The 15,000-nt window shown below is 44.7% G+C and overlaps 3 protein-coding genes across 8 annotated transcripts in view; 2 read left to right on the forward strand and 1 right to left on the reverse strand.

The window, feature by feature from the left end:
* abcc8 (ATP-binding cassette, sub-family C (CFTR/MRP), member 8) overlaps positions 1-1,890 on the forward strand; it is a 70,708-nt gene extending 68,818 nt beyond the window's left edge. For both annotated transcript variants that reach the window (XM_034085403.1, XM_071203475.1), the window contains 2 exons: positions 1,133-1,195; positions 1,661-1,890. In XM_034085403.1, the coding sequence (XP_033941294.1) occupies positions 1,133-1,195; positions 1,661-1,798 (201 nt within the window). In that variant the 3' untranslated portion in view covers positions 1,799-1,890. The remainder of the gene's footprint in view (positions 1-1,132; positions 1,196-1,660) is intronic.
* A 668-nt stretch (positions 1,891-2,558) lies between these two features.
* On the forward strand, positions 2,559-5,430 carry kcnj11 (potassium inwardly rectifying channel subfamily J member 11). The gene has a single exon (XM_034085402.2). It carries the CDS (start codon positions 3,014-3,016, stop codon positions 4,178-4,180), a length of 1,167 nt encoding a protein of 388 aa, XP_033941293.1. The 5' UTR covers positions 2,559-3,013; the 3' UTR covers positions 4,181-5,430.
* Positions 5,431-7,340: 1,910 nt separating this feature from the next.
* mob2a (MOB kinase activator 2a) overlaps positions 7,341-15,000 on the reverse strand; it is a 62,671-nt gene continuing 55,011 nt past the window's right edge. For all 5 annotated transcript variants that reach the window (XM_034085096.2, XM_034085093.2, XM_034085094.2 and 2 more), the window contains exons 2-5: positions 12,958-13,118; positions 11,889-11,982; positions 8,399-8,523; positions 7,341-7,851 (exon numbers count right to left, since the gene is read on the reverse strand). In XM_034085096.2, coding sequence (XP_033940987.1) covers positions 7,532-7,851; positions 8,399-8,523; positions 11,889-11,982; positions 12,958-13,118 — 700 coding nt within the window. In that variant the 3' untranslated portion in view covers positions 7,341-7,531. The remainder of the gene's footprint in view (positions 7,852-8,398; positions 8,524-11,888; positions 11,983-12,957; positions 13,119-15,000) is intronic.

Genomic DNA, 15,000 nt, shown 5'->3' on the forward strand with positions numbered 1-15,000 from the left:
TTAATAATAGTTATTTTTAACATGAAAATCATTATGTTCTTGTTTATTAACATGTGAGGAACTATATAATTAGTTCTGAAAGCAATTCAATAATTCAAGTTTTGAAATAACAGCCCTTTTATAAATGGACCATCTTCATGGACTTAATGACTCAATATTGTTGCAGGAGACGGAACTGAAGCAGAGATTTTCTGTACCAGAAAGTTCAGGGAGATTCAGATTTGGAGCTCTCAGATGATGAGAGAGATGAGGCTTTCACACCTGGGATAGAAGAGGGTCAAGAAGAAGGGGGAAAAGATGCAGGAGGCTCCATGAGCGCACAGATACAGACATAGACGAGCGGGAAAGACATGGCCCTCTGTGGGCCAAGAGTAGCACGCATGTCTTATTGTTGTTTTTATTTTAAGTGGGGCCATGACAAATGAGAATTGCCTCAGGAATACCAAGTGTGTTTCTATGAGTATGGTCAAGTGGAGACCACATCCATAAAACTAGTCCAGATGACCGTACAGCCCGTGCCGACTGGAGTCAATGAGGTACTTTCACACTACATTGACTACAAAGTCTTTGAAGATCTGGAAAGATTCAACAAAAAACAAGCTAGTTTTTTACTGACCAAATAAACAGCAATGTTCAGATCAATTACTTATGTTTTAAATAAAGGTGAATGTATTCTTGTATTAATATCACTCTATAACCATTATACGTTACATAGTCTATCTGTTCATTTTGGCTGTCTTTTCAAACTAAAATGGTCCCGAGGTCCTCGACAGTGGACATACTGTAACATTTTAAAATCTAAATTGCAAGATGTTTTTTTAACCCTAAATAGGTAGGAAATAAAGAAGATTGGAAAACATTTGTTTTCCTCGGTTCCCAGGAGGATATGATGTGGTCAAAACAGTATAAGATGACATAGTAAAGTTTATGATATCAACACAATAAAGTACAGTATGTTATGAGGTATAGTATAGGGTGCAGTGCTACAGCAGTACAGTGCAGCAGCCTATCAGGATGTGGAGTGAGCATAGTGTTAAACAGGGCAACAGAACATGTAAGCTTTTCCAATGGACTTTTATTTTGCTTCATTTCCTTTATTGTCCTTGATTGTGAACCTTCGTCGTCCCCACAGGAGAGCATCCTGCAGAAGGTGGTGATGACCGCTTTTGCTGACCGGACAGTGGTTACTATAGCAGTGAGTACCTCCCCCCCACTTTCCCCCTGAGAGCGCTGACCTTCCTCCTGCTGATGCAGTTCCTGTAAAGTGATGCAAAGCAGCAGTGTGGACAAAAAAACAACACATTTCTTTTGGACTGTTTCCTGAAAGGTAAGAGAGAGGGGACATCAGAGAAGAGGCTAAAGTTATTGGACAATTTTGCGACTGGGTTCTTCACATAATTTCATGATGAAATAAAGATAACCCATGGATATTAAAATGTAATAACTCTTCACTTCAGATAAGGTGAACTTGTGAGAAAAAAGGAAGGGCAACCAGAAACCTGTGATGACTTTAAAAAGCAGCGGAGGAACATTGTCCCGAGCCAGACTCTCTCATTTCATCTCTTTCTTTAGTCTAACAGCAAGTTGCATCGTGTATTTCATGGACTGGTATTTCATTAAGTTGTGTAAACATAATTGTGTTCTCCCCCTCCGCCCTCAGCATCGCGTCCACACCATCCTGAATGCCGACCTGGTGATTGTGATGAAGCGGGGGGTGATCCAGGAGTACGACCGGCCCGAGGCCCTGCTGGAGAAGGAGGACAGCGTCTTCGGAGCCTTCGTGCAAGCAGACAAATAGCACAAGAACAGATAGTGAGAAGAAGCATAAGAGGAAGGCATTCAAAGTGCAATTGTCCCATGAAAGATATATAAGAAGATATATCTTTTTATTTTTTAATCATGTTGTATAATATTTGTACATAAAATAGTTAATTATTTGATAATAAAAGATAAAATATCATTAACATGCGTGTTTTTTTTGGTTGGGGCTGTTTTGAAAAAGATATCGGATGGAGAATGTGTTGTGCTTGTGTGACAGAAACGTTATGACCTGTACAAAACACAAGTCACTGGCCGAACAGGATGAACATGAGCTGAGGGATACATGATGCTGGAGGGCAAAGAACCAAAACACAGCATAGCGTCATCTTCATATACTCAGACGCGTCAGAGTGGGAGGAGCAGCTGCTGGCTGACTTATATTAGAAAGTTAAACGCCTTTCAAAGGAGCACAGTGGCTTGTAAAATAAAGTTTCCATGGGTGGTGTTGAAAGAGAAATGAGAGGGAAGAAACCCCAGGATGGGAGTTTAATTAGAAAACTAGATCTGGGTCCTACGGGGGAACAGCCGGCTTTCTATTCTTCTTAAGCCAAGGTTAAATCGAAAAGCCTGAGGGTGATTTTCCATAGTGTCCTATATTTAACTCATACATATTCAAAGCGTAAGCTGCCTGTGGCTGCCCAACTGACCACATCTTTTAATGTGTGATGGGCCCACTCCTGCATTGAACATCACAGGAAGGGCAGCACAGAGATGGTGGGGGGGGGGGGGGGGGGGGGGGGACCTCCTCTCCACCTCTCATCGTCTCCATCTCACGTTACCGAGCTTTAGTGAAGTGGCAGAGTCAGCACAGAGCCAACTGTGCCACTCAAGGCTGCCTTCTCACCCAAAGGTGCTCAAAGTCAGCCAGAGGCCCATCGTGCTCCTGCGCCTCTCACTTAATGCGCACCATCGGTGAGTGGATTCACGGTGGGACGGGGCGGCGCGTCGATACATTCCCGGTGTGTCGGTGGGTGCTGTGAGTGACGACGGCAGCTGCGGAGCTGAAAGAAGTTGTTTCTCCTGGGACTTCGTGCCTGATCTAGAGGCAACGTGAGGAGCGCACATACCTCCATAAAACGGACATGACCCTCCGTCCTGCACCCGACAGCTGCTGAGGAGCTCGGTTGGTAAAACAGGCGTTGGGATAAAGATAACTATTTCCATGTTCATGGGACTATAGCATGGGAGCGCTATGTTGTCCAGGAAAGGACTCATTCCTGAGGATTACTTGCTCACACGTTTGGCTGAGAATGTCCAGCAGCCGAAGTTTAAAGCCAAACCAAAGAAAGCTCGATTTGTCGCCAAGAATGGCACCTGCAATGTAGCGCACACCAACATCCGAGAGCAGGGTCGATTCTTGCAGGACGTCTTCACAACTCTGGTGGATTTAAAATGGCTCCACACGCTCATCATTTTCACCATGTCCTTCCTGTGCAGCTGGCTCCTCTTCGGGATGATCTGGTGGCTCATTGCCTTTGCGCACGGCGACTTGCACCACACAGACGAAGAGTTTGTCCCGTGCGTAACGAACATCCACTCCTTCTCCTCCGCTTTCCTCTTCTCCATAGAGGTGCAGGTGACCATCGGCTTTGGGGGCCGGATGGTCACGGAGGAATGCGTATCTGCCATCATCGTCCTGATCATACAGAACATCGTTGGGCTGCTCATTAACGCCATCATGCTCGGCTGCATCTTCATGAAAACTGCGCAGGCCCATCGGCGCGCAGAGACGCTCATTTTCAGCAAGCACGCCGTCATCTCCGTGCGGAACAACAAACTGTGCTTCATGATCCGCATCGGGGACCTGAGGAAAAGCATGATCATCAGCGCCACCGTACGGCTGCAGGTGGTCCGGAGCACCTCCACACAGGAGGGCGACGTGGTGCCTCTGGACCAGGTGGACATCCACATGGATAACCCGGTGGGCACCAATGGCATCTTCCTGGTGTCCCCGCTAATTATCTGTCACGTGATCGACAAGGATAGCCCTCTGTATTCGATGTCAGCCTTCGACCTGCAGCACGAGAACGTGGAGGTGGTGGCGGTGCTGGAGGGGGTGGTGGAGACCACGGGCATCACCATGCAGGCCAGGACCTCCTATGTGTCGGAGGAGATCCTGTGGGGGCAGCGCTTCGTGCCCACAGTCTCGGAGGAGGACGGGATGTACGCGGTGGACTACTCCAAGTTCGGGAACACGATGAAGGTCCCGACTCCCTCCTGCAGCGCCAAGAAGCTGGACGATGTGGGAGGCATCGCGCGCTTTAAGCTGAACGAGGGCGTCACCTTGCGGGCGACCGTGAGAAGGCGGCGGGCCTCCGCGGCCTCCGCGGCCTCCCGCAGGTCCCGGATGGAAATATAAAGATGTTTAATTGACAAATATGATTTTATAATTAATATATGTTGCTCTTATCAGTAATCCACATCACAGTTATATATGCAGTCAGATATACGCACATCAACAAGCTTGTACTCAGGGTTAGTGTGGCCATGCACATAGATTGCACTGAGAATAACAAATAATAGATTACTGCTGCTGGTTTATAAAGCACTGAATGGTTTAGGCCCAAAATACATTTCTGATCTTCTGCTAAATTATGAACCATCCAGATCTCTCAGGTCTTCAGGGACTGGTCGACTTTCTGTCCCCAGAGTCAGAACTAAACATGGAGAAGCAGCGTTCAGTTAATATGCTCCAAATATCTGGAACAAACTCCCAGAAACCTGCAGGTCCGCTGCAACTCTGACTACTTTTAAATCCAGACTGAAGACCTTTCTTTTTGTCGCTGCATTTAATTTTCATTGAAACTGAGCCGTTGTGTTCATCAGTAAAGTGGAACCTCTGTGTGAACTATTCATATCTTAATGCACTGTAACTTTTTATTCATAGGGAAACTTCCATCTTATATCTGCTCCCTGATCTCACGGAGAATTGTAAGTGGCTACTGCCTGAGATCGAATGCTGTGGTTTTATTAAATGTGCCAACTGCTAGGACTGTCTTAGGGAAGACAGCTTTTAGATGCGCAGCTCCTCTGTCTTGGAATAGTCTGCAAATGAAATGGAAACTGAACAATCTGGTGCCACTAAATGTTTTTAAAGCTCGGTTGGATGCTACTCAATCGGAAGCTATTGGTACCTGTTTATGTGGATAATTATGTAAATGATGCTGGATGATGTCCTTTTGTTGTTCTATTTATGTGTTTATGTTTCATGTGGAACTTCTTGAGCAGGTCTCCCTTGAAAAAGAGATCAATGATCTCAATGGGATTTATCTGTATAAATAAAGGTTTGAAATGAAAATGAAATTCATGTACTTTTTATTCATGTATTTTTTCTTTTAATGTTTCTTTTATTATCTTTTACTGTTTTTAAATGCCTTTGCCTGAATGTCTTTCATTTTTGTAAAGCACCTTGAATTGCCTTGTGTTGAAAGGTGCTATATAAATAAACTTGCCTTGCCTTGTGTAACTCTTATAACAACTGGGGAGTTCTGGTACCAAGAATGAAAAGAAAGTCGTTTGGATGCGTTTGATTTCTTTGTTTTAATCAAAGGTGGCTGCATGTATTTATAAACAATAATATATGGAGCTCCATAATAATACCTCATTAATAAGTGTGTTGTTTATAAGGAGCCTTAATCATGATTTGTAAAAAGGACAACGATTAATATTCTTTTCAAGCAGAAAATAACTTTAAATTGGTAAAGAAATCGAGACAAAGATCTATGCAATACATTTGTATAATGTCATAAATCGTCACTGTCGATAGAAAACTTCCCTGTCTGATTTATTGTTTTAGCTCTCACAACAGAGCAAAAAAGGAACATTTCCGACAGCAGAGGCTTAGATGTTCTGACTTCTTCTCCCTAGTATGATTCAAATATTCAAAAACACAATCCTACAGTTCCCATAATGCAACCGTCTATTCATTTGACCCTCCCTTCCTGGTGGTTGCCATCCGTCCCTTTCAAAACATACCCCGGTTTACAAAAAAAGGCTTTCTGTTAGCAGTTTTTACTTCAGCTCCTTCAGTAACAGAGCATGTTAGAAACGGTGTTTACAAACCGAGCAGCACTCCTCATGACCTGTGAACTGTAACATAAATTGAGGTCCCTTTTAAAAATACCATTGTGTTTATGAGGCTGAGCACAAGACGCTCATGTTTCCTTCGTCCTGAATAATTGACACACTGATAAAAAAAAGACAGACACAAGATGGCATTTCTCTCTTTTATTAGATTATAATCCGCAGAGCTTAAAATATTAAATTGCTTTTAACTTAGTTAATAATTAAAATACATAAAAACGAGAGCCAAAACTGAAGAACCCTGGAAAAAAAAAAAAAAAAAAAACATAAAATAAATAAAAAAGGAGAATTATAAACCCAATCCTCCTCCATACAGAGGCTATGTCTGATAGAACCCAAATGTGATTCTTTGTACAGTAAAGTCCAAGCAGACTGTGCATTTTCTATACATGTATAATGATACCATTATTGTTATTATCTCTGAACTAATCTTCCTCTGATAATCTTTTTTAAAAAGCAAATTGTAAAAGGGGAGAGGTCAAACAATAATCCAGAAGTGGAGATTTTTGTTATTTTGCACTGGTACTGGTCACTGTTACACAGCAGAGCAGCTCCACACCATCCACTCCCACCCCTCTGTCTGTCTCCATCTCTGCCTCTGTGGGCCTGCAGACATTACCTCATGTCTTTGTCCTTTTGTGCTGCTGGAGCGGGTGGAGGTTTTTTGTGGGGGGGCTTCTGCTATGCTGAACACCAGCAAACAGCTCTGACTCAACCTAAGTCAGTCTGAAAGCATCACCTCTCTGATCAGATTAAATATCTAACATACAATCTTTATTTTTTTCATTCTCCCTGTGTCTGTGACCTTCTCTTTATGTGTGCTGCCCTCTAGAGGTGGGCTCTGGGACATGTTTGTTAGGGGCAATGTGACTATAGTTAAACACCATCAACATCTGTCATGAAGGACTGAGCAGTCTGGTGGAAAAGGGACCGAGAACAGGGGAAATAAAGAGTTAAATTCTCTCTGGCAGCAGTGACGTATCTCTCAGGTCCTGAGTAGGAAGCGCTTTAATCACCCCCCACAAAAACAACCCAAACAGTGATTGGCTAGTATCGCCCCGCCAGGCAGTAACGTGGCTCCCTATTGGCCAGCGCCAGCAGGGAGGAGGGGACCCCTCTCTCCACACATCAACAGCACTGTACAATTGTAGGTTGAAGCAAAGCAGAGCCCCCTTCCTGTACTGTATGTTAGGTAGAGGTCAGAGGGAGGTGAAGGGACACACTGCACCCCCCTCCCACAACAAAAAATAAAACTTCAACAAAATTAAAGTGAAATAAAACCAAAAAAAAAATAAAACATACACATTTTGTTCCTAGTTTAAACTGCAGAGAAGATGGGAGGGATTTGCCCCTGGGAGGAACGCTCACGCCAATTCCTGCTGGCGTGACAAACCCCTCCCCGCCACCCCAAACCCCTCGAAACCCCCCCCCCCCCTTCCTTCCTTCCTTCCTCCCTTCCTTCCTTCCTTCCGGCTGGTAGGATGGTGTTGTAGCGAAATATAAGGGTAGTGGAAGGTCTCTTAAGTCCTGCTGGCGCCCAGGAAGGGGGCCAGGCTGTCTTTCCTTCTCTCTATCTGATCTTCAATCACCCCGGGGCTGATGTCTCGCCGCCGCCCCTCCCCCACGCTCATCTCTCCGTCACATGGTTTTGTGATGAAGGGGAGGGCGCCGAGTCTGGGGCTGAAGGTGCTGGGGTGGGCGCGGGTGGCGGGGCGGGGACGCAGAGGATTTCGGACAGGTCGTCCATGATACAGGTCTCCTTGGGGTCGACCAGGTTGAATTCCCTTACGAAAATGATGAAATGTGCATACAGAGTGTTCAAGTGGCCCTGCAGGTCCAGAGCCACCGTCTCTTTAAAGTGCGCCCAGTAGAGGTGAGCCAGCACGTGGAACAGGTACCGGCAGATCTTCTTCACCAAGGACTCAAAGGAGTTCGGGAACTCTTTGCCTGAAGAGAAAAGAAAACAGGAGAGACAGGATTAGCCACAATATTCACCATGAGGGAGATTAAAGGACTGCTGGTGTTTTAGAGTTTTGTAAATTGCCATTCAAAAAACCTGTACAATCAAAAAGTGGTCAAATTTACATTAAAAAAGAGGTTCCTTTGCCCTTTAAAACATTATTCAAAGCCTTATTAATTTATATACTAATATTCCCTCAAACAATCACAATATGTCAATTTATGATCCAGATCCAGATAATTGTAATAAGCCTTTCTTTTAAAACAATTTTTAATAAAACAAACTAAATAAACAATCAATTGATGAGGAAGTAATCGGCAGATTAAACGATGGGGAAAATGATTGTGAAATGCTATAAAAATAATCAATATCCTTATGTTTAACTAGTCATTGACTCTCCACCTGAGGCGGCAGGGGGCAGCAGATACTTCTAGCAGGCAGTAACCAGCACTTTGGCTCGACCACAAATCGTTTATAAATGTGCTGTATAAATAAAACTTGATTTGATTTGATAACCTTCAGAGGAAAACTCACCATATTTTGTGGGAAAGATTTCCTCATCTGTGACCAGTTTCTGACAAAGACTCATTACGAAGTCGACGTATTGTGGAGCAGTGCACTTAGTCTTCTTCCCCCTCTCGTCATACCAGTAGTATATTCTAGAAAGAGAAAAGAATAACATGAATCCCTGTATCGCAAACACATTGCAAAATACCATGCAAGACATATCACTGTGATTAATCATAGTGAATGTCTTGTAAAATATACTTGTGGTTGAAGACAAAGTGGCGCATTTCCTGGTGATGAAATGTATTCACGCAGGAACAAAAACAACATGCAGGTGGCCTGTGAGACATCCCTTATTTCCTCATTTAGGGAAAACCTATTGTCTCAGTGCCTTCTTGCTTTATAAATGACTCAGTGCAGATTAAGATACGGTCTAGCTGCACTCCAACACAGCCTTATCCAGATGACATGATTCATTCTGGTGGACTTTCTCAACTCCCTGAACTGGAGCTTTCATTTCAAGATTGTGAACAATTCCTGCTGTTACAGGACCCCCCCCCCCGATCCCTCTGCTGATCAAATGTTTCCGGAGGGGATGACCCAGATAGCTGAAGTGTAGGCGGGCGGATCAGAGTTATAGTTAACACATGTCAATCAGCAGGTCAGAGGCACAGAGCCAGTCACGCTAGAAGGTCACCAGACACCTTAGGAAGAGGATGAAGGAGCTAACCAGGGACTAGTAACCACGGAGACAAAAGACCAGCTGAGTGACCCGCAATCTGGAGAGGTCGATTAATAAACTGATGAGAAATGTGCATGCAGGTGTTTCTGTGGGCAATTAGAGGGTCTGGGAGGCAGTTGAGCAGACATTACAAATCCTGAGGAATGTAAGGGGTCCACATACCTGACCCTGATGACCACCAGACTCACTCAGGATTAGACTGACTGTGTGTGGGAGTGACGCTGACTAACCTACAAACACTCCGACATGATGAAACCTCGGCTCAAACAATATAAACAATTCTACGGAGGATAGTTTACTTACCGTTTATGAACAGATTGGTTATGGCATGAAAGGATTATATTAAATGTATTACACTTTTGAAAATATGTCTTATTGTATTGTTTTCTTTATTCTATACTGTTTATATAACCGTATATCATGTAATCTCCTATTGCCCCTCCGATCTCCAATATCCTATAAATGGTTTCTGTTTATGTTGTGAGGTTTATAAGTGATGATGAAATGGGAAGGGGGGGCCCACTGTGCAGTGGTTGACACACCTACGCAGTCTATATGTTTAAAGGATGTAATAAAAGCAACACAACAAGCTGTGTCGGATTAACACCCCAAGGAGAAAAGTTTAGGTAAACAGATTAAATGATTGAGTTTAATGACTAGCTTAATGTTTCGCAAACTCTTTGCAAATAGGGGAATTAAATATTTGATAGGAGATTTGTTCATGACTCTTGGTAAATGGGCTATAAGAACCCGACGCTAATGAACAGTGTGAGCACACATATCTCAAAACACACATCTATCCCCCTCCCATGCCAAATGAGCCTAAATAGCTACCAAATGGTTCCGTTCCCTCATAGCTCATGGAAACATTTTCTTCCAAAAATAGTGCCGAGCTCTGCCTTCGGGCAGGGGCACTGACGCTGCTGCGACTGTGGCTCAGTTCACCACAGAAAAGGGGGGGGGGCAGCAGGTCCTGCACAGGCAGGAAAGGGTGGGGTGCTGGACAGTGGGCATTGGGGAAGGTCCAATCATAAACAGTGTGCCTCCACTAAGAAACACAGTTCTATTGAAGTCATTACCATGTAAGTGTAATCTGGGGTGGAGCTGTGAGAAGAACTCAAATGTTTTAAAGAATGGCGTCTGTTTTCCTTGGGTCAATAGACACTGCAAACAAAAACATGTTAATCCGCACTGCTCTCTCCTCTCTCCACACACTGCAGGCGAATCCCTCTGGCTTCTAGCATTTGCTCAGGGTGTGGGTTCGTAGGAGTAGCTAAAGGTGACAGCAGTGGAAACATCTACTGTTGACGGAGAGGTTAACTCCTGACTCTCAGCAAACCTGTCACACATGTGTCATCATTACTCAATGAATGTGTTGTTTGTCATCGGTGCCTTTGTCATATTTGCACATGCGCTAGTAGACCGCATGTACTGTGTTAGGAGCTGTGTAGTGAGTGTTGTGGGGAATCAGGTCTTTCCAGCCTTCAGTGTACACAGGGGCAATGACGGAGACGAGAGCTCACACATAAAGACGCACCCCGCCCCGACAGGGCGAACGAGTTAGATAAATGCTTACAGTCAGTCGCCTCCCCTTCTGGTAGCTTGGCATGGATGGCCCTCCATGTGATGATCCTTTAACATTAACCGCTGCAGAGGCATGCCCTGTTTTACCGTGCAAAGAAACAGGGTAACTGACTTGTACTAACCATTAATTAACCAGCATTCAACCTCCTAAAAAAACCAGGCCGTTTTTCTGAGGAATCTGCCCAGTGAGTTATTGGCAGCCCCATAGCTGGCATTAGCATAGCAACTAATGTCCTGAGGTTAATGGCTGACTTGGTCACAGTTTGATCACTGCACTCCATCTAGGGACTTTTTGTGAAGTGGCTATAATGATGTTGGCAGACTTCATGTCGCAGCAAGAAACACAGCCTGGACCAAAAGGGATGAAAGGTGAAGCATGCATGTGTCACCAGGATGTCTTTATTTATTTGTGTATCTCTAACTGCTCTGCTAAGGGCTCAGATGCAGCAGCTTCACTGTCTGTGTTTGAAACTAAATGATGTCAAGGGGTAAAAAAACTGTCCGGTGCCTTGCTCAAGGGCACCACGGCAGGGCAGGAGGTGAACTGGGACCTCTCCAAGTAGCAGTCCACACCCCATATTTTAGGTCTGGTCGGGGACTTGAACCGGCGACCCTACAGCTCCCAGTCCAAGCCCCTACTGACTAAGCAACTGCCGATGAGTAGGGACATTGGCAATAAGGATATTCCGAAACACTTTTGCTTGTGTTTTGCAGCATAAACAATTGAAAACTTAACAAATAGTTTTTTAAAAAGTGAAAATTGTTTTTGTCTTGACTTGTTCTGGGTCAAACCTGTGTGTGTAGCTTTGGATGTTAAGGAAAAGAGGGAATCGGGTCTTAAAACAACCCACTTCATTTGAGTTACTGCTGAGCCCCATAGTGGATTATAGTTGTAAGACTTTTGTACGCAGTGCTGAATCCCAGCTAGCATGGAGACACAATGTACATACTAAATGTACAAAGGCCCTGAGGTAAATAAACAGCTCACTGCAGTAGCAGACTCTGCATGCTGCACATTCCAGGACTATGTTGGACGTCCAAAGACTCAAATGAACCTGAGATCACCCTCTGTAGCCGTCCCTCGCTGACCAGGGACACATCCCATGATGAATTAACCAATTTCTGATAAATAAACCAATGGAGCGCGGCAGGTGAGCGATGAATAAACCAAAAGCTCTGGAGATAACTTACGTGTTGCAGGCCGTCATGGCTTGACAGGTTTCTCCAGTGCAGAACTCTGAGATGGTGCTGTACTGCAGGTTGATAAGATTGAAGAATGTTGTCGCTGTAGCAAAGAGAAACAGACATGTTGTTGTAAGTCAGTGTCTCGTTTGTTCTGCAGGAATACATTCCACGAGCATTTCAGTTGCTGTTCCAGTCACTTAAACCTGAAACAGGTATTTCTGCCAGTAGTGAAACTCCTACAGAGCCTGCTCTGCTGACAACTGTCAGTGTGAATGTTGTTCGAGCCTAAAGCAAACTTAAATCAACTATGACATGCTGAACATTTGGAATTACATGAATTATAAAGGAAATATGAAGCATCACAGGATACACCTTCTGATTAACCTGCATCTTATGATGTTAAATAAGGTGTAACAATCTACTATTAAGTTAAAGAAATGACCCAATTCTGAAAAAAGTATACTGCTTGTTTACACGAGTTGGAAGAAGGACATGGCTCCAGTCATTATTGATTTTGTTAACCAAACTATTTAATTAAAACAAAGCTCAGCATTTCTGTTTTCGTTCAAGATAAATCCCAATTAGTAGTCGACACAAGTTGATACAAGTCAGCTTACATAACTTCTCATTAACATGTCCTATCCGTTACTTAATTTCCCCTCACACTGGTTTGAATATGTTATCGAAAACAAAGGGAGGGAGACGGATGATGCTCAATAGGACAACTATATATTTCAATATGAGTTAAAAGGCTGAAGCCGGAAGTGGTAGCTGGTGTTTAATGAAGCGGGCCTGGATCGTGTTATGGGCTTGGCTCTGTCAGAGCTGCAGCTCCAGAAACATCTCGTCATTTCCAAACAAGTGCATACCAATTGGGAAAAACAATTCTAATGTTGCACAAGGGCCATGCATTCTGATTTGATGAATAAGATAATGTGCCCCTTTCACATTCTAAATATGGCCATGTTAAATTGCTAACAGCCTGTTGCCTGTACAGTTCCTCAGTTATGCGTTTGACTGTTTGAGCTCCTATGTACCACACATATGTTCTACCACTGACTACAGGGTAACTCACTGTTGCTGGCTAGCCATTCGTTGAGGTCTATCTCTCTGGGCAGCACCACCAGCTCCTTGAGGTCAAAGTCCACCACACGGATTTTTGTGTACTCCAGCTCCAAGTACTGCTTCTTCTCTTCTGCCGGAGGCTTCTTTCCATTTGGCTTCGCCTTCGACTTCCTGCAACACAGGAGAGAGGGGGACAGGTTAAGGAGCTGCACATCACGCGATCGAGCAATGAAAGATAACGAAAGTGAGAAAGCAAAGGTTGATGCGAATGGTTTAGTTGCCGTTTCATTTGACAGTGCAATGCATTGGATACACTTGACTGACTGGTTACGTTGTATGAAAAAGATACTCATAACCTGTACATTACCTCAGCTCAGGCATAGAAGTATATAAAACAAGACACTTGACTCGCCAGACTCTCACAAAAATCACAGAAAAACGTTACTTTTCAAAAACTGCATTCACAGAGACCTGAACAAAGGGCCCTCTGTTTCTGTACCTGAGCCCTAACTCTGACCTCTGACCTGATGTTAGGTCTTTAGCCTCCACTCAGACAGCCGTCCCCAGCGCCTTGTACTTCCACTGCTAGTTTTAGCACCGGGATGTCATCTCACACTCTTCCTGCACTTCCTGGGCTGTAACCCCCCCCGCAGCCCCTGTCTGTATCAATGGAAGCGGTGCAATCTGGGGTCGAAGGTTGAAATCCTTGTCTGGGAAAATCAGAGGCTAATGTAATCGACAGTATCTGTTCAAAGCTTTCCTTCCCCTGCGATGACTTTATCCCTTCATCTTCATTTTGCTCCACCTCGGCTCGGTTACCGTTGTTTGGGGTTGCTTCAGGACAAGGGAGTTCAGTTTGCTGCATGAATTTATTGCGCTTTTGTTGACCCTCATTTCCGCCCGTCTTGCGCTCAGCCCTTCAATCGGTTATCATTGCTCCTCTCTCCACACCCTCTGTCTGAACACAATGATCCAGCCATGGGTTCCTGGCTCTGTCCCCTTTCCTCCCCAGGCCCACTCCCTGTAGACGGCAGCTCCGGCTCCGGCTCCGACTGGAGAGAGCTGGTCCCACAGCACTAATGACTGTTTTCCAGCAGCAGTTAAACCCCTCTCACTTTTACTCAGGCCATGCTGCACCATAGCTGGACTTTACAGAAGAGAAGCGATGAATGTTGGGGTTCGATGCACGGTCCCACATGCAGCCTGAGATATTAGGAATATATTTAGAAACGATAGAGGGCCGAGGGGGGAGAAAGGAATGAGGAGAGGACGTCGATCCACACAGCTGATATCCATGGGAACTAATAAACACTGTGGAGCACGAGGCCAGTTGAATTCCCTCCCCAGGAAGCCCTGCTTTCCGCCTCAGCAAACAAGGGGAGGCATGTCAACATGTGGATGCGCACAGAGCCAGCAGCCGTTTACTTTGTGAATGTTTAAGTTCCCCCCCTTGCATGTCCGCTGTAGTCTAATTTACCTGTTAGGGGAAATGCTTAGCTGTAAACTGCCTGTGGGCCTCGTGTAAAAAAGCTAAGACTTGAAGGACCAACACTCGCACAATCACGTCCGCGGACACACAGGCCGCTGCTCAGGTTCTCATTAGTTGGGTAATGATTCATGAAGGTGCTCGGCTCTTCCTATCAGGCAGCTCCAGAGCGTGTTTTGGCCTCATTTGAAAAACCGAGGACACTGCAGGCTAATTATTAATGTGAGGCCACTTTCTCTTTCACCCCCCCAACAATATATTGTCTTTCTTTAGGCTTGTAGGAAGGTGTTTCCACACTGTTCTCTTCATGGCTGCAGGCCCACCTGTCCAAACTGCCTATTGTTCAGGGTCAAAAGCCTCAGGCCTCATGTTCATCTTTGCCCTCTCCTTCATCTCTCTTTGGCCTTTTCCTTTATCTTTTGGTCCTCACCTTTAACGCCATGACCTCTACTCTGACTCACATTTGAACTCAAGTTTCTTTATGCTTTTCCCCGAAAGCTCTTTCCCGTCACTGTTTTTCCAACTCGTTTGGTTTCTCCTTATCTGTCTGCGTTCCTTCTCCCCCTC

The sequence above is a fragment of the Pseudochaenichthys georgianus genome, chromosome 6, assembly GCF_902827115.2.
Source record: "Pseudochaenichthys georgianus chromosome 6, fPseGeo1.2, whole genome shotgun sequence".
Taxonomy (NCBI): domain Eukaryota; kingdom Metazoa; phylum Chordata; class Actinopteri; order Perciformes; family Channichthyidae; genus Pseudochaenichthys; species Pseudochaenichthys georgianus.